At 49.3% G+C, this 14,986-nt stretch overlaps 3 protein-coding genes across 3 annotated transcripts; all 3 read left to right on the top strand.

Annotated features, from left to right (window-relative positions):
- Window positions 1-4,378: 4,378 nt before the first annotated feature.
- HOO65_020363 (ubiquitin fusion degradation protein) lies at window positions 4,379-6,646 on the top strand (the record flags this gene model as incomplete). The annotated part of the gene is made up of 1 exon (XM_071000045.1): window positions 4,379-6,646. One exon carries the CDS (start codon window positions 4,379-4,381, stop codon window positions 6,644-6,646), a length of 2,268 nt encoding a protein of 755 aa, XP_070861001.1.
- A 1,340-nt stretch (window positions 6,647-7,986) lies between these two features.
- Window positions 7,987-10,569, top strand: HOO65_020362 (uncharacterized protein; the record flags this gene model as incomplete). Its single annotated transcript, XM_071000044.1, has 1 exon — window positions 7,987-10,569. The coding sequence occupies one exon, from the start codon at window positions 7,987-7,989 to the stop codon at window positions 10,567-10,569; it is 2,583 nt and encodes an 860-aa protein (XP_070861000.1).
- Window positions 10,570-12,779: 2,210 nt separating this feature from the next.
- Window positions 12,780-14,712, top strand: HOO65_020361 (uncharacterized protein; the record flags this gene model as incomplete). The annotated part of the gene is made up of 2 exons (XM_071006600.1): window positions 12,780-13,876; window positions 13,965-14,712. The coding sequence occupies 2 exons, from the start codon at window positions 12,780-12,782 to the stop codon at window positions 14,710-14,712; spliced, it is 1,845 nt and encodes a 614-aa protein (XP_070860999.1).
- Between the last annotated feature and the right edge of the window lie 274 nt (window positions 14,713-14,986).

The raw sequence follows: 14,986 nt of genomic DNA, 5'->3' as shown, positions 1-14,986 counted from the left end.
CTCGCCTTCATCCCCTCCCCCCCCCCCCTTTTGTAGCTTGATCAAAAGCACAGAAGGAGGGAGGGCCTGAAGTATTCTAGCCCTTTCTCAAAGCACTGTTGGGTCGTGATAGGGCACAATACCTAGCACCAAAACTAAAGTATTATCAGAGATAGGCTAGACAAGGCAGGAAGGCAAAACGGCAGCAGGGCTAAGACAAAGCAATCGATAGAGCAAGCAGCCGCAGTGACCTACAGCAATAGGCCAGCGCTACTGAAGAACGTAGTTGCCTGCTTCACAAACGGCAGTTGCTGCCCAAGCTTGGAAACCTCCGACAAAAGATTTCAGACCAAGCAAAGGCCGGGCTTGCACCAGGAAAGGCCCTTCTTGTCTCATCTAATGCAACAGAGATGGATGCGCGTATGTCGTTGCAACAAGAAAGGCGGAAGGCGGATCCGTGGCCGGAAATTGGAGATAGCAGTTGGGGGACGACAGCCAGCATGTACGCAAAGGCTACAGGTTCGCTTGCTCCTGCCTGCCCTCTTGTCGGCCGTCTTTTGTCTGGTGGGCTCGCTTGGGGTTTGTCTTCTTCTCGCCATCTACGAATCTGCAAGCCTACAGAATGGGTGTACCTACTCTACTACACAGTGCGTTGCAGCTCGTTACAGCAGACGCCACGAGAAGCCGTTGCCAAAGAGGGTGCAGTGGTCAGGCTTCTACTAGAGTGACCATCGAACGAGATTGACGCCCAGAACAGCGGCTTAGCGACTGACTGACAGCCGAGATGATATCACTGCAAAGTGGTACTGACGTGTGTGTAGCAGCACTCGAATATGACGACTTTCCCACAGTGGCCAAGGCCAGGCATCGCCATCACTCGCCCGCTCCCATTTCCTCGCTTTTCAGCGTAGTCTGCCACGCCGAGGTTCTAGCACGGCGGCAAGGAGACAAGATCCAAGATGCAGGAGACAAGAGACAAAAGCGAGCAGGAGGCAATAACAAGCGTAGTATCACACGTTCATCCATTTTGAGGTTTCTCCTTGTTACCTTCTAGCGGCTCAATTTACCAAAAGAGGATTGGCAATAGGTGCTTTTTCTTTTTTTTTAGTACGCTAGCTCCTCTGCCCTTTAGTGCTGCCTATTGTAAGCGCCTGAAACTTACTGGCTTGCTAAAAAGGAAAAAAAAAAAAAAAGAAAGGAATAATAAGAAGGAATAGGAAAAGAAAAAAGAGAGGGAAAAAAAAACAAGCCGTCCGCCTTAAACCACACTACGTGTACGTGGTGGGTAGAAAGGCTAACAGACCGCCGCTGCCTTCCCCTCAGATGCCACAACAAGACCGCTCACTACAACTCTTGATAATGCACTCATCCACATTCAGAAGTCCTACATGTGACTTACCCCAAAAAGCCAACCCAGCCTAATCATCCATCCATCCCACTCTGTTTCCCCTCTCGTCCCCTCGGCCTTGGTGTCTCTCCTTACCAGTTTGATGTTCTCGAGAGGTTCGCCCCCCGGATTTGCTGTCAACGTAGCGGTGGCTTTCAGGACGCGCACAAACTCCGCCCCAGATTGTGTGCGTGGGTGGGTGCTGCAACCGTTCCCACTGCGCATATAAGATATGCAGAGCGTCTCCGAATATCCCACAGAGCTGTCCGTGCTGACTCCTACCACTACTTCAAGTAATGGTTTCGCCGCCTAGTAGCTACCCAGCGCTAGTAGTGAGGCCACAGGAATCTGCGGTCCCCAGCATGCAGAAACACAGTCCCTCTACGAATCTCGAAACGATTGGCCGCCAGAGGTGACCGCCTAGACAAGAAGATAAGCAGCGCTCCCCGTTTGGAGGCTCAGTGTTCTCCATCATGAGATGGCGATTAATTAGGGGGCTAGAACCCTGAAAACCAATCATCAACACCAAGGCGCTCTCGATGCCTCAGACACTTGTGTTCGTAGATAAAGCAAAGCGGGCCATCGAAAGGCTCCACTGCATCAACCATGTTCCCTTGTGCTTGTGGTTCAACAAAGACACGCCTTTTTCGTCATCTCATCGCCCTGTTACATTATCATCATGATTCCCATCACACCACAGTCATGTGACCCCGCTAGCCCTCTGGGGCCATCGGAGTGGTATTCCCCTGGTGATGCTGCGGAGCCGAAGCGACCTGACATCACCATGTTCGCCATGTCTTTATCGGAGGTGGCCGCAAGCTAGAAAGCTAGATGCAGCAAATACGCATCCCTGGCTAGTTTTCTATCTAGAGACATTATGCAACTGCAAATGCTGGTACCTCCAGTCTGGCCAACAGCACCAAATCTGCATGATAGACCGACCTATTAGAAAGGGTCGCCCCTCATTCCTGTAGAGACCAGCAGTCAGCCTATGTGAAGGGCTAGTTTATTGGAAATGTTGGAAAGCGCATTCATCACTTTGTAGAAACCGGCGGACTAGGCTGCGTCGCGGGCAGGACCGTATCTCAGAATTGTGCCTCGCCGTCGCAACGGTCTGCGGAGTGGTTTGCGGCACAAGCTGGTAGATGCTCATTTGAGCAGGCTAGCCCGCATAGTAGAGTGAATAGCTGGGCTGGTCTGTTGGCTTTGTGACGCGATCGATCCTCTCAACTTTCGTAGGCCAGAGGAGAGCTGTCTGCATCAACAGCCAAATCCACAACTATATGGATAAAGTGATACGCAAGTATGCATTTCGGCTGCCCGATGGGATAGAAGAGATTACCTGAATTTGCTATACTGTTAGGTCAATATAACAGTCAATAAAACATCAGGTTGGTGACATGGCGGCATTAGACCTTGACAGAAATGAGATCCTACTTAGCGAGTTCTCCGCACACTGATAGGCGTTGCGGAGCTCTTACTACCGCCGCCGGTGAAAGTGGCTTCATAGGCCTTCTACTTCAGCCCGATCACGACCTTCTCTTAGTGCGTACTAGTACCAGGCCATACTAGATTGGGGACTGCGAGGGCGCTGCCTCCGGTGACGCATCTGCCTGAATGTTGGATTTCGATAGATTAAGCTCTGGACCCGGCTTCTACTACGCCTGCTTGCTCCAGCTTTGCCATTACCAATCGCGAGAGCAACGCAAGTGACAAAGCAGCAATAAGAACACGAATAATTTTGATTGATGACAAGAGTATTATCTTGTCCTTCCTACTCTAGCGCAGTTTACCATCAGTGACTCCATGGGATCCCCGAAACAGCGCTGTTAAAGAGACGTAGGGCTGTTAGGATGCGATCGATGGTCTTTACAGTAAATTTGACCTTTTTATAATCCAGTATCGTCGAGAGTCTCATCTCTTATGTGCCTCGATGGTAGATCCAATAGCTGATCTGTGAGACGGGCCCCTCATCCACCGCGCCTGACAAGTCGGTCGGACGCTTCGACATCCAACAGCTACCTCCATCCTAATCCAGCCTTAATCCAGCCATGATCTAGATGGTGCAGACGCCACGATAGAGTCGAAGGTCCAAGGAAATTCATGATGGAAATGACACGATGGGACACCCCTGTATTTGATCACATCGATACAGAAGTGTCTGACAGATTCCACACAAGACAAATCTCCCCATTGTTGTTCTTAGTCCTTACCAATAAACATGTCGAGATAGAGGCTTTCAGCGGGAGCAGAAATCCTGCTTTGAGGGGAGTTTTCATCGTTGTTAGTTGTGGTTCCTCAAGCTGTTGTTGCGATGCTTCTCACACAAGGAGCGCTATCCTGGGCTAATGAGTGGCCTACGCTTCCTTCCCTAGTAAGCCTATATGCCCACAGCCTTGTTAGCAAGGCGAACTTCAGCAAACTCAGATATATCCATCTCTCCTACTACAGTATTCACACAACAACTACAGCCCCAATTAATATTAATAAGCATCAGCAATCGTAAAAATTAAGGTCGATTCGCCGCTAGAACGAGAAAGCCTTGCTACTATATTTATCCCCGTCTCAACTTTAAGCCGCAGTAATTTATCTAGCTCAAGCCCTGTCCATCTTCCTCCACCTGGTTCTAGGCGCTTCTAGAGATAGCCTACAACATGTAATTCTCAGCCAAACAACACCCTTGCTCCTATGATGTATGCTCTTGGAAGCCTAACAACACTTGCACCCTATTCACAATATAAACATTGACGCACCAGCCTTGGGATAGCACAATACTAATGAAGCATATTCACATCAACTACTGCCGCGTTACTACTTTGCTTTTAGTGACCCGATGACGTAGACGCCCTACACCTAGCTTCTTCATACGTCTTCCCCATAAAACTTTTCATCACCACCACAATAGACAATAGACAATAGCCAAGACCACTACTATCTCTTCCTTTTCTTTTTTGCTCTCCACCCCTCTTCATCCCATCACAACACAACGGCTGCCTGTCCCCCCCTCCCGCCATGGCATTCCCATCAGAAGCGCCATTGCCTCTGAAATGGTCGGCCACTTTTCAACTAATCCATCCCGACGAAGCCAGAGCCCGGAACCTAGTCGGCGACAAAATCGTCTTGCCTCAGTCGGCCTTGGAACAGCTTCTAGCCGCAGCGGAACGGGTCAATAGCGACTCCTCGTCTCCTTATCGAGATTATCAAGGCTTTCAGAGCTCCAGCCATGACCAAAAACTACCCCACCCCCTCATGTTTCGCTTATCCAACCCGGTCACTGGGAAAACAGTCTTTGCTGGCATCCAAGAATTTTCAGCCGAAGAAAGCTTCATTGGACTGAGTCCCTATCTAGCCGAGACACTAGGTATCGACCAACAATCAACATTGCATCCCGCCAATTCCAATAGCCCTGTTGATCTCACACAAGACGACGATAGTGCCAATCCAAGTGACAATAAATTCGCTGCTACCACCTATCCGCCCATCGTTGTACATGCACAACAGGCTCCCAAGGGCACATTTGTTCGTCTACGTCCCCTTGAGGCAGGCTACAACTCCGAGGACTGGAGAGCGCTGCTAGAGAAGCAATTACGCGCACGCTACACGACCCTTACAAAACACGCAGTGCTCTCATTTGCCAATGGCACAGCCAAATACTCGTTTTTAATCGACCAGCTCCAGCCCGAAGGCCATGATGGGATTTGCGTTGTCGACACAGATCTTGAGGTTGATATCCAACCGCTCAATGAGGAGCAAGCCAAGAAAACAGCCCGCATATTGTCCGAGCGAAATTCAGGGAGCGAAGGATCTTCCGCTGGTGGTGAGATTGATATTTGGAAAGCAGTCGACGGCCAGGTAGTACCAGGAGACTATGTCAATTATCAGCTTCCGTCGTGGGACCACAATCGTCCCCTTAAGATACAGGTGTCCGGAATCAATTCTAATACTTCCATTGACCTCTTCGTATCCCCATACTCTACAAGGCATAGAGCGCCACCCCGGTCTCATGAACATGTGTTTGGAAACTATGAACCTGCCAAAGATGGTACCAAAAGCATCACGATTCAGCCATCCAATGTTGAGCTAGAAAATGCCGATTCACTTTTAATTGCGGTTCATGGTTACCAAGGGCCAGGCACATCCTCTCATTCCGTTGCCTTTAGCCTGCGTGCCTCAGCTGTCTCCGAGCCCTCCAACAGCCCTTCCAGTGAACCAACGCCAAATTCTGAGTCCCGTGGCGATGCAGATGAACAGTGTAAAAACTGCCAACAGTGGATTCCAAAGCGGGCAATGCTTCTACACGAAAACTTTTGTCGGCGCAACAATGTTACCTGCCCCCAATGCCACAACGTCTTTCAAAAGTCATCAGAAGAATGGGCCAACCATTGGCATTGCGCACGCGATGACGCCTTTGGGTCTAGTCCCGCTAGCAAATCAAAGCACGATACAATCTATCACACAAAGTACACATGCGAGGACTGCAAGCAGGAGTTCGAATCGCTTCCTTTGCTAGCGCAGCACCGGACAAGCGTGTGTCCAAGCAAGCTTATTCTATGCCAGTTCTGCCATCTAGAGGTCCCCCAGGACGGCGATCCCGCAAACCCGTCGGCAGAGATGATTCTCTCGGGCCTCACCGCCCATGAACTTGCCGATGGTGGACGCACAACCGAATGCCATCTCTGTGACAAGATTGTGCGTCTGCGGGATATGCAAACCCACATGAAGACTCATGAACTGAATAAAGTCAGTCGTTCTCCCCCTCCAATCTGCCGCAACCGCCGCTGTGGCCGAACACGGTTTGGCGTAGGCCCACGCGGCGCCGTACATTCTTTTGCCGAGCCGGGAAGTGTCGACCGTCTCGGCTTCTGCCCTGGCTGCTTTGAGCCATTGTTTGCTACAGTCCATGACCCAGATGGCAAGGCGATGCGCCGGCGTATAGAGCGCAGGTACCTCACACAATTGATTGCAGGCTGCAACAAGGCTTCGTGCTCCAATGAATGGTGCAAGACAGGCCGCAAGAACCAGGGCTTAGAGCCTAAGGGCTCCAAGACGTCAGAAGCGCTGCCAATGGTCAAGCCACTTCTAGAGAAGATTTGGCAAGAGGACACACCAATGTTCTTGTGTGTCGAGGATCTAAATCAGAAGCGGTGGTCACTAGCTGAGATGCTAGCAGCGGAAAATGTTTTTGGGCTGGAGTGGTGTATCGCTGCAGCTGAGGCGGAGAACGGGGACCTGGACAACATGAGGGTGTGGCTGCAGAACTGGGCGCCACGGAAAGTGTAGGCGTTAAAAAAAAACTACACGAGAGAGAGAATCACGATATACTGAATTTCCATTGCGGCGTAACGGCATAATGGCACCTATACTATACGACCACTACCAAGTCCTATGCCCTATTATCGATATTAATAGGCAAACAAACCCAAAGACCCAAAACAAGGCATCTGCTACTACTAATCTCAGAGTTTCAGCCCTAACAAGAGAAGCTTATTGTGACCTCTTCTAGTTAGTAACATAACTAGGAGACATCTATCTACTATAAACTAAACACCTTTCGCATTGAAAGCCCATCGCCCTAGAGTGTGCGAGGCTTTTTTTTATTCCTTGCTTCTAAACCTCGTAGACATCCGCCTAGATAATGGTATTCACTCAGCCACGCAGCTCTAGTTAGTCTCAATTTATTAATACGATAATATTCGAGCTTCTTCTTTTCCTTTTTATCTTCTTTATCTTCTTTTTCTTCTTCTTCTTCTTCTTCTTCTTCTCTTGTGTCTTCACTAAATTGCCAGCATATGTAATTACGTTATTCACTGCACGTTGTAGTCATATTTCAAGTACACGCTGTACCACGTCCCCCTCCCTGTCTTGTCTTTTTGACTTGTTTGCTTAGTCACCGCCCAGATTCGGCTTAGGCATCACCCCACCCCCAAACAGCCAGCCTAGCAAGATCAACTTTGTATTGCTGCTACTCTACCATAATATACCACCCTACTACGACAAGATAGATATATCTCAAGAGCAAAATTCCACATGCCTGTTTTTGCTTACCTGACCCTCATCCTCATCCTCATCCTCATCCTCATCACCGAAGGTTCCCTGCTCTTTTTTTACTCCCTCCATCTCTGCCTTCCCTTCTCTTTCTGGGCCATAGCTACATCCACCCCACATAGCTGGGATTTTTCCAGCTTCCTTTCCTTCTTTTCTGACCTCTGGCTTTTCCCGCTTGATCGTCATCATCGTCATCGTCATAGCCATCATCATTGCTGCTCCCCAACATCGCCTCGAACCTCGCCTGCCCTAGGCTTTCTTCTGACGCAATCATAAAGCAAAACAACCCAAAAAAAAAGAACCTCGACAACAACGAACCACAAAGCATCGCCTGCCTCCACCAACTCACACATCACTTCACAAGGGCTAACCGCGATCTACCTCCCAATTCACCGCTGACCATAGCCTCGCCCTCATCCATAATCGTGGCGAATCTAGCCCTGAGATGCGACGTTTGACCAACGCTCAACAACACTCTCCCAAAATCTTCCCCTGTGACTAGTCATCTAATCCCCGCCCACTTTCCTGTGACGAGTCAAGCACGCTTCTCTCTAGCTCCAGTCTACCCACAAACCATGACTTCCAAGGATCATACCACCTCGGTCGCTTCAAAGCCCCGCAAAGCTGCTGCCAGAAAGATCGTCCCAGCGCTTCCCATCATTGGTCCCAACCCCGCCCACCGCCGAGACAACAAGGTCGCTTCTTCTACGTCCGTAGCAAAGAAAACCCCCTTGGCCCCCAGCTCCGCCTCAATCGCTCCAGGCGACTCTGCCTCCATTACTTCGCCGCCTTTGAAGGACATCTCAAACGGGCCAAATGCTATATCTGCCGTGTCATCTATCTCAACTTCAGATGTCCCGGTTCCAAAGCAGCCCGCTGGCATTGCCAGCTCAGACCCGGTGGCTACGTCCAAAATAGCTGTCTCTGCCCTGCTATCTGAAAACAAGCAAGACCCGGCCTCCCAGCCAGTTAAACAGCAGCCGCGATACTCGCACCAGCCACGGCAGCACAGCCCTGACCCCGTTGTTCAAGACGACCCTCCTAGTCCCGAAAAGGAATCTGCCAACCCAACCCCAAAAGCAACCACTACTTCTATTATCTCTACGGGTACTACTGCGGCTGCTACTTCTACCGCTGCCAAGGCTCAGATCAATGGCTCGTCCGCCAACTTCGCCCCCTCTTCCCAGAGGAATGATGTCTCCGCATACCCGTACATGCAGCCCGGCGGTCCTCGTGTTCCCTTCTACGCACCCCGCCCCCGCCCGCCCCAAGTAGACCTACACTTCCGCCACTACAACCACCATAGCACCGGCTCTTTTCAATACCCGTTCCGCGATTCCAACACCTCCTCTCCAGGCCCCCAATCTACTGCGTTTCCTCCCCCTGGAATGCCTGTTAATCACAACGGTATAGCCGGCCCTGACGCACGTCGTGGCGGCGGCGGTGGCGCCGGGGTGGGGGCTAATGGCTATCGACCCATGCCTCCTGTGCCATTCAATGGTGACTATGTTCAAATGGATAGCTATGGACGACCCATAAATGGCATAAATGGCTACCCAGCAGAGATGCATAACGGCCCCTCCAATGGATTCACCCATGGCCCTCCTTCTACTCCTCACAGCTTCCACGATTCGCAATCGTCCGGCCACGGCGAGGAAAACATGGCCAACTACCCAATTTACAACCAACATCCTCCTCACATTTCTGGACAAAATATGATAGACGATGGCCGCCACCAACACCAACACCAACACCAACATCACATGTCAGCCGATATGCCTCACATGATGCCACCTTTTATGGGCCCCCGCCACGGCCTTGTGGGTCAGCACCATCACCATCTTCACAACTCCCATATGGGTCCTCCCGGACCCCCCAACTTTGGCTCTGCTATACTCCCAATGCTTAGCCACATCAAGAACCAATTTAATGTCGATACTTTTGCCGATTGCATCCTTGAAATTCGCCATGGCGGCCCATCCCCCCTTCGTGTACCCGCCCACCGCTTAGTTCTTTCTCAAAGCAACGCTCTGCGCCAAGTTATGCTCTCTTCATCATCGACACCGCCTCAGGGCGAAAGTCTCCCGCATGTTGTTCTCCATGTCAACAGTCGGTTTGCTAGATCAGACGCCTTTATTTTTGCGCTCCAATACCTTTATGGATACGACCTATTTGCCATTCCCGAGCCTATGCCCGTCGGCGATGGTCTAACAATGGCTGGTAATGCTCTGGACCGCTTCAACTTTTCGCTTGGATACTCCATTGCCGGCCGCATCCTTGAGTTGCCAGAAGTTGCAGCACGGGGAGCTCGCATGGCCTTGCAATTTCTAGCGTGGGAGACCATTGAAGGCGCTCTCGAGTTTTCCCTGGGTGACATTCCTAACCGAGGTCTTATCAATGTGGAAACGCCTATGGACGCCGCTTCCAAGACTCTAGTCCGTGGTGTCATTGATTTCTTGATTGACAACTTCCCTGCAAACTTCGAACTAGACTCCAGTGTTGCTGATCCCTTGGAATACCGCCGGATGCCCATGTCCGTTCCGCCGGGAATGGCAGTACCCACATCACCTCTAGCTACGCTCAACATGTCAGCCACCTCAAAGAAAGAACCCCGTTTTTCGATTCTCCGCCACCACAGAGGCGAGAAGCGGTTATCAAATGTGTCCCATATCCAGTTTGGTGATCTCACTAGCACACCTGAACCGACTTTGGAAGACAAAGAGACACCTAATACCACGCCAACCACCGAGCCCTTTGCGCACTTTAAGGTTCTTTCCCGTGTACTTATTAATCTGCCGTTTGATATCCTCAAAGAGACCCTTGAGAATGATCTTCAAGGCGGCGTCAATGGATGGCGTAACAACACAGCCCGCAGCATTGTAGCCAAACAGATCATCGATGAACGCGAGAGGCGCCGTCTCAGTCTCCAGTCGGCGGTTATTGTGGGAAAGGCCGCTGGGGCTGAAGTATCTGTTATCCTCCCACGGCTTCAGCGCTACGAACCCCAAGCTCTCAATGCATGGGACATCCTATGCTGGAAAGAGTACCTTGAGGAGAGCACAACGAAGACAAATCTCCTCAAGAAATGGGTACCGGTTGAGAATACAGAAAAGACACCAGCTGGTCCTCGCCAGACTGACTTTGGACTGTATCCTTAGAGATGATTGATACGGCTGTTGACTAAGCGCTGTTACGTTTTCCTTTCACTTGCACACTTTCTTGTATTTGCTCTCTTTTTCCCTTTTTTTTTTCTCATCTTTTTTCTTCCTCCTTGTCTTCACTACTTACTTTTCTCGCACTTTTTAACGCCTTTTCATCTTCATCATATTCTATCACATACATTTTTTTTTTCTACTTTCGCCTTCTTGTCTTTTTTTAATCTTTTTTATTCATCCTGTTTCTATCTTTTTAATGAGACCAAAGAAGAATTCCTGGGTAAATCCCATTTCATGGGGGAAAAAATACATTCAACATCATGTCAACAACCTCTCTTTCTACCAACCTTGGTTCTATTTTTCTATCCTGTGCCTTGCATCTTCCCGCTTCTTTGTCTGGCTTCTAGACACATCAACAGAGCCAAATACACGACTACACGTCCACATGCACATCATACAAACCACACAAAGCATGAGAGAAAGAAGGCGAACAGAAAGGGTGGCATATGGCATATGGCATATCAAACGACCACGAATGATACAATGCCCGAGAACGGAATACAAACAAAAATTTTACGAAGTGGTAGATGCCGGGAGAGGAGAGATATTTGGACTGGGCTTGGGACTGTTTGCTGTTTTTTATTCTAGATTTTTTTACTGATAGTTGATGCTTTTCCTTGATTATTTAACTATGGGTGATAGTTCGTAGTTGATTGCACAAGAGATGGATGGACAAACATTAGTATCGTATGACACAACCTCTGCAAGCGTTGTAGACCCAACACGTCAATGTGGGTGTGTGGAAGTATTCATGGGCTAATCTATTGTACTATAGCCAGCTATATATATATATATATAAATATACTACATAGGTATCAAGCATCAGAGAGGGAGGGACCCTTGATTGATATGGGCGTACCAGTCGACCGTATCAACCATATTATGCCATTGCATGCGCGAGTTACTTTCTATGCAAGTGCAATATTCTCAACGCCTGAAACCCGACTGAAGCCAAGACCTACAGTGCATTTGGAGCTCAAGCCTGTGTTAATTGATATCCACAAGGCAGGCAAACTAGCGTAGGAATAAGAGCCACTAAAGGCAAGCTTAAATAAGCTTTGCTGTTTGTTGGATTTTGGAGAATGGAATGAAATGGTTTACAAGACGCACAGCCGAGGTCTACGTGTGGGCGATTTAGCGAAGCTCAATAAGACAAGGATTGGACCAACCAATGCGCAAGGCATGTGAAAACATAACGAGGAGAAGGACAAGTATGATCAGCATGTTGACGCAGACAAAAAGAGTCGCCCTCTTTTGGCCCTCATAAAGCCCTTCCCACCCATCTAGGGTTTAAGCCCGTCTGGCATGGTATGCACAAGGGCGTAGCCAAGAGCGTAAATGGGACACAGCTTCAAGAAGCGAATAAGCGAAAGCACCATGCAGTGTTGCTGGTAGCTCTCTTCATTCTTCAATCACTCTTGGGTGCCCCAACTCATTCTTACTGTCCCTAAAATTCCTGAAGACGCTTACTGAGCCGAGCTAAAGTAAGTACTGTATGCTATAATACCCCTTGTCATAATTCTATTCAGGGGGGGGGTTATTGCCAATTGTTGATTTGCTGTTTGGGGTTTGCTCTCTGTTCCATGAGTAGAAGGAAAGCGAGGGGGAAGTTCCTACCGTTCTTTATTTTTCTTTCTGTGTCTTGCTTTTTGGAGACATTTCTTGTGCGAGCTTGTTGTGGTTGTTGCTGTTGTTGCTCCTTCCTCTTTTTTTTATTTCATTTTCCTACGTGCCGTGATTTCCCTGATCTGTGTTGAGGTTATTGGATTTGAACCTTAGGAGGTCACCACAGTCAGCTCAGCTCTTTCCTTTTCTTTTCTTCTTTTTTTTTTAGCCGATCTCAAAATTATCCTCTACCCATTCTCCTGTTTTCCATGCTTCTTAATCTCTCATCAATCTCAGTGCATTTTTCTATATCTGCCTATTTTTCGTCTTTTTTTTAATCGCACTCAAGCAAAACATCATCGGCGTTTCAATTTCGCCAACACCAACGACAAATAACAGGGGAAATTACTGTTTTTTTTTTTCCAATCACAATCCGTAATTCCTCACATGCCAAAAGACAGCCATCTAAAACTCGCAACGACTCTACTGCTATCTTGTTCACCGCACCCCTTACCGATAGAACCACCACAAGCCTTGCTCCCATCACGATGCCATCACCGCCTCCTCCACATCGGCGGTCACCATACACATCACCAACTCTTACTCATGCTGAGGCTGTTGCCTCGCTGAAATCACCCGTTCCCTCCCCACCGGCTCCTCGCCCAGCTTCACCTGCACAGAAACCCCAGCGCGGCTCATCAGATCCGATTTTGCGCAATGCTCTTCGCTACACTATCTCTGCACGCGAATACTCCACTTTGCACAGGTACTTGATATCGCGGTCGCGGGTTCTCTCTCAAACTGCGCCAACACCGGCCCGTGTCGAGCAGATTGTAGGTAGTGATGATGCTGAGCGACAAAAGGATAAGATGCAGGGCAAAGGCCTACTCGATCCTAATAATGCCGAGGATGAAGCGGAAGAAAACGACTACAATGCGCGTGCTGTGCGACACTCGATGCGTGTCTTCGTGCTAACAGGTCTAGCCTCCAAAATATGGGACATGGTGCTGCTCAGGCTTGGCAAAAAGAAAGACTCGACTACTTCAAAGAAACAGCCCCTCCACAAATCAGCGACACTGCGACTATCTGTCTCCCTATCAACGATTCTTTTGCTCTACCGCCTCCTCTTCAGATTCCTCACTCGGCTACGAGGTCATTTGCTTGATCCCTCGGCCGCACCATTCCGTCTGCGCAATCCCCGAGCAGCCGCTGCTCTAACATCTCAGTATGCACCAGCCGTTGGCGCGTCATTTGCTGGCCTGATGCTAGGAATATCGCCAGCTAGACATATGAGAGTATCAGTGGCAATCTATGCTCTTTTCCGTGCCCTGGAATTCTCATGGAATTTACTAGAGTACGATGGCATGATTTGGGGATTCAAGACCCTCACCAATGGCTTCAAGATCAAAAATCATCGTCCTTGGTGGTTTGGAAGCTGGCTCACCCAGCCGCTTGTCTTTGGGCAGCTTTTCCACTCCCTAGTTTTTGACCGTGATTGTTCCCCTCTCGCCTATACCGACTGGATCATGAAACAATCCATGACTTACTTCCAACAGAGACCCGAAGGGTACTCTATCGGATTACCGTGGCCCTCAGCCTACGAAATTGTCGACTCTCTAGCCGGAATGGCTAAGCTCAACTGGCCGTAAGTACACTATCCCTCTGATCAATGCCCCTTGACATTGGATGAATCCTTAGCCTGTATGCTGACATAAAACTGCCTTGTCTTCTAGAACATATGTTTCGCCTACCTTGTTCCCTAACAAGGAGGTCCTACCAGCTTCGCTTTCTGCTATAAGCCCTCTAACAACGCGTGCCCATCCTCTTATCAAATCCCTATCATGCGCAACACTGCACCCCAGCGATCCGTCGTGCATGCGCACCTATTTGACCTTTTGGCTGCAATCTTTCCCTCCTATTGCCAAGACGCTTTTTGCTGTGTACTCGGCTATGTCGTTACTCCCACGCTTCCGCACTCTTACAGAGGCACCTATGAAGCTATTTACCGATATTGTCCTGCGTTCGTTGAAGCTCAGTGCCATGGCTACCGCTAGTATTTCTTCAGCATGGGCTTCCATATGCTTCTTCCAATCATGGTTTCCTCGATCATTTATGGCCCGCCAACGCTTCTTCCTTGGCGGCTTCATCGCAGGTCTTTGGTCATTCCTTGAGCGCAAGAACGGCCGCGGTGCCTTTTTGTCGACTGCACGGTTGAGTATTGATTCTTTGTGGAAGGTTGGAGTTAAGCGACGCTGGTGGGTAGGCATGCGTGGTGGCGATGTCTGGCTGTTTGTGTTTGCATTAATGGTGTCCAGCGTGGTGTACGAAAAGGATGCGCGAGCAGTTCGCGAGAATAATTGGCGCAAGAGCATCAGCTGGATACGCGGCGAAGGCTTCAAAGACTGGAGCTATCAGCTGACAGAGGAGGAGGAGCGCAAGAAGGAGGAAGAGGAGGAAGCCAAACAGCTGGGACTTTCGTGATGGCTCTTGGCGATAACCAAAACTCTCTTTTCATTTGTCTTCGGGACACCATGCATCATTGGGGCGACATTCTTTCTAGGGACTTCTTTTTGTTTTCAGGGAGTTTTTTGGGGGTTCTTTTTTTGGGTTATCAAGTAGTCTACGGACTCTGAGCGGAAATTCATTGCATTGGCGTTTTTGGTGTCTCTGTTCTTTATCCTTTTTAGGACCGGGTAGGGCGAAAGCATATGTGTTGGGCAGTAGTCCTTTGTTTTATCTTGATTTTCTACCTTCT

Source organism: Ceratocystis lukuohia, assembly GCF_044167205.1.
Source record: "Ceratocystis lukuohia strain C4212 chromosome Unknown Supercontig2_pilon, whole genome shotgun sequence".
NCBI classification, from domain to species: domain Eukaryota; kingdom Fungi; phylum Ascomycota; class Sordariomycetes; order Microascales; family Ceratocystidaceae; genus Ceratocystis; species Ceratocystis lukuohia.
Note: the sequence above shows the minus strand (reverse complement) of the source record. Positions and strands in the feature narration are given on the sequence as shown.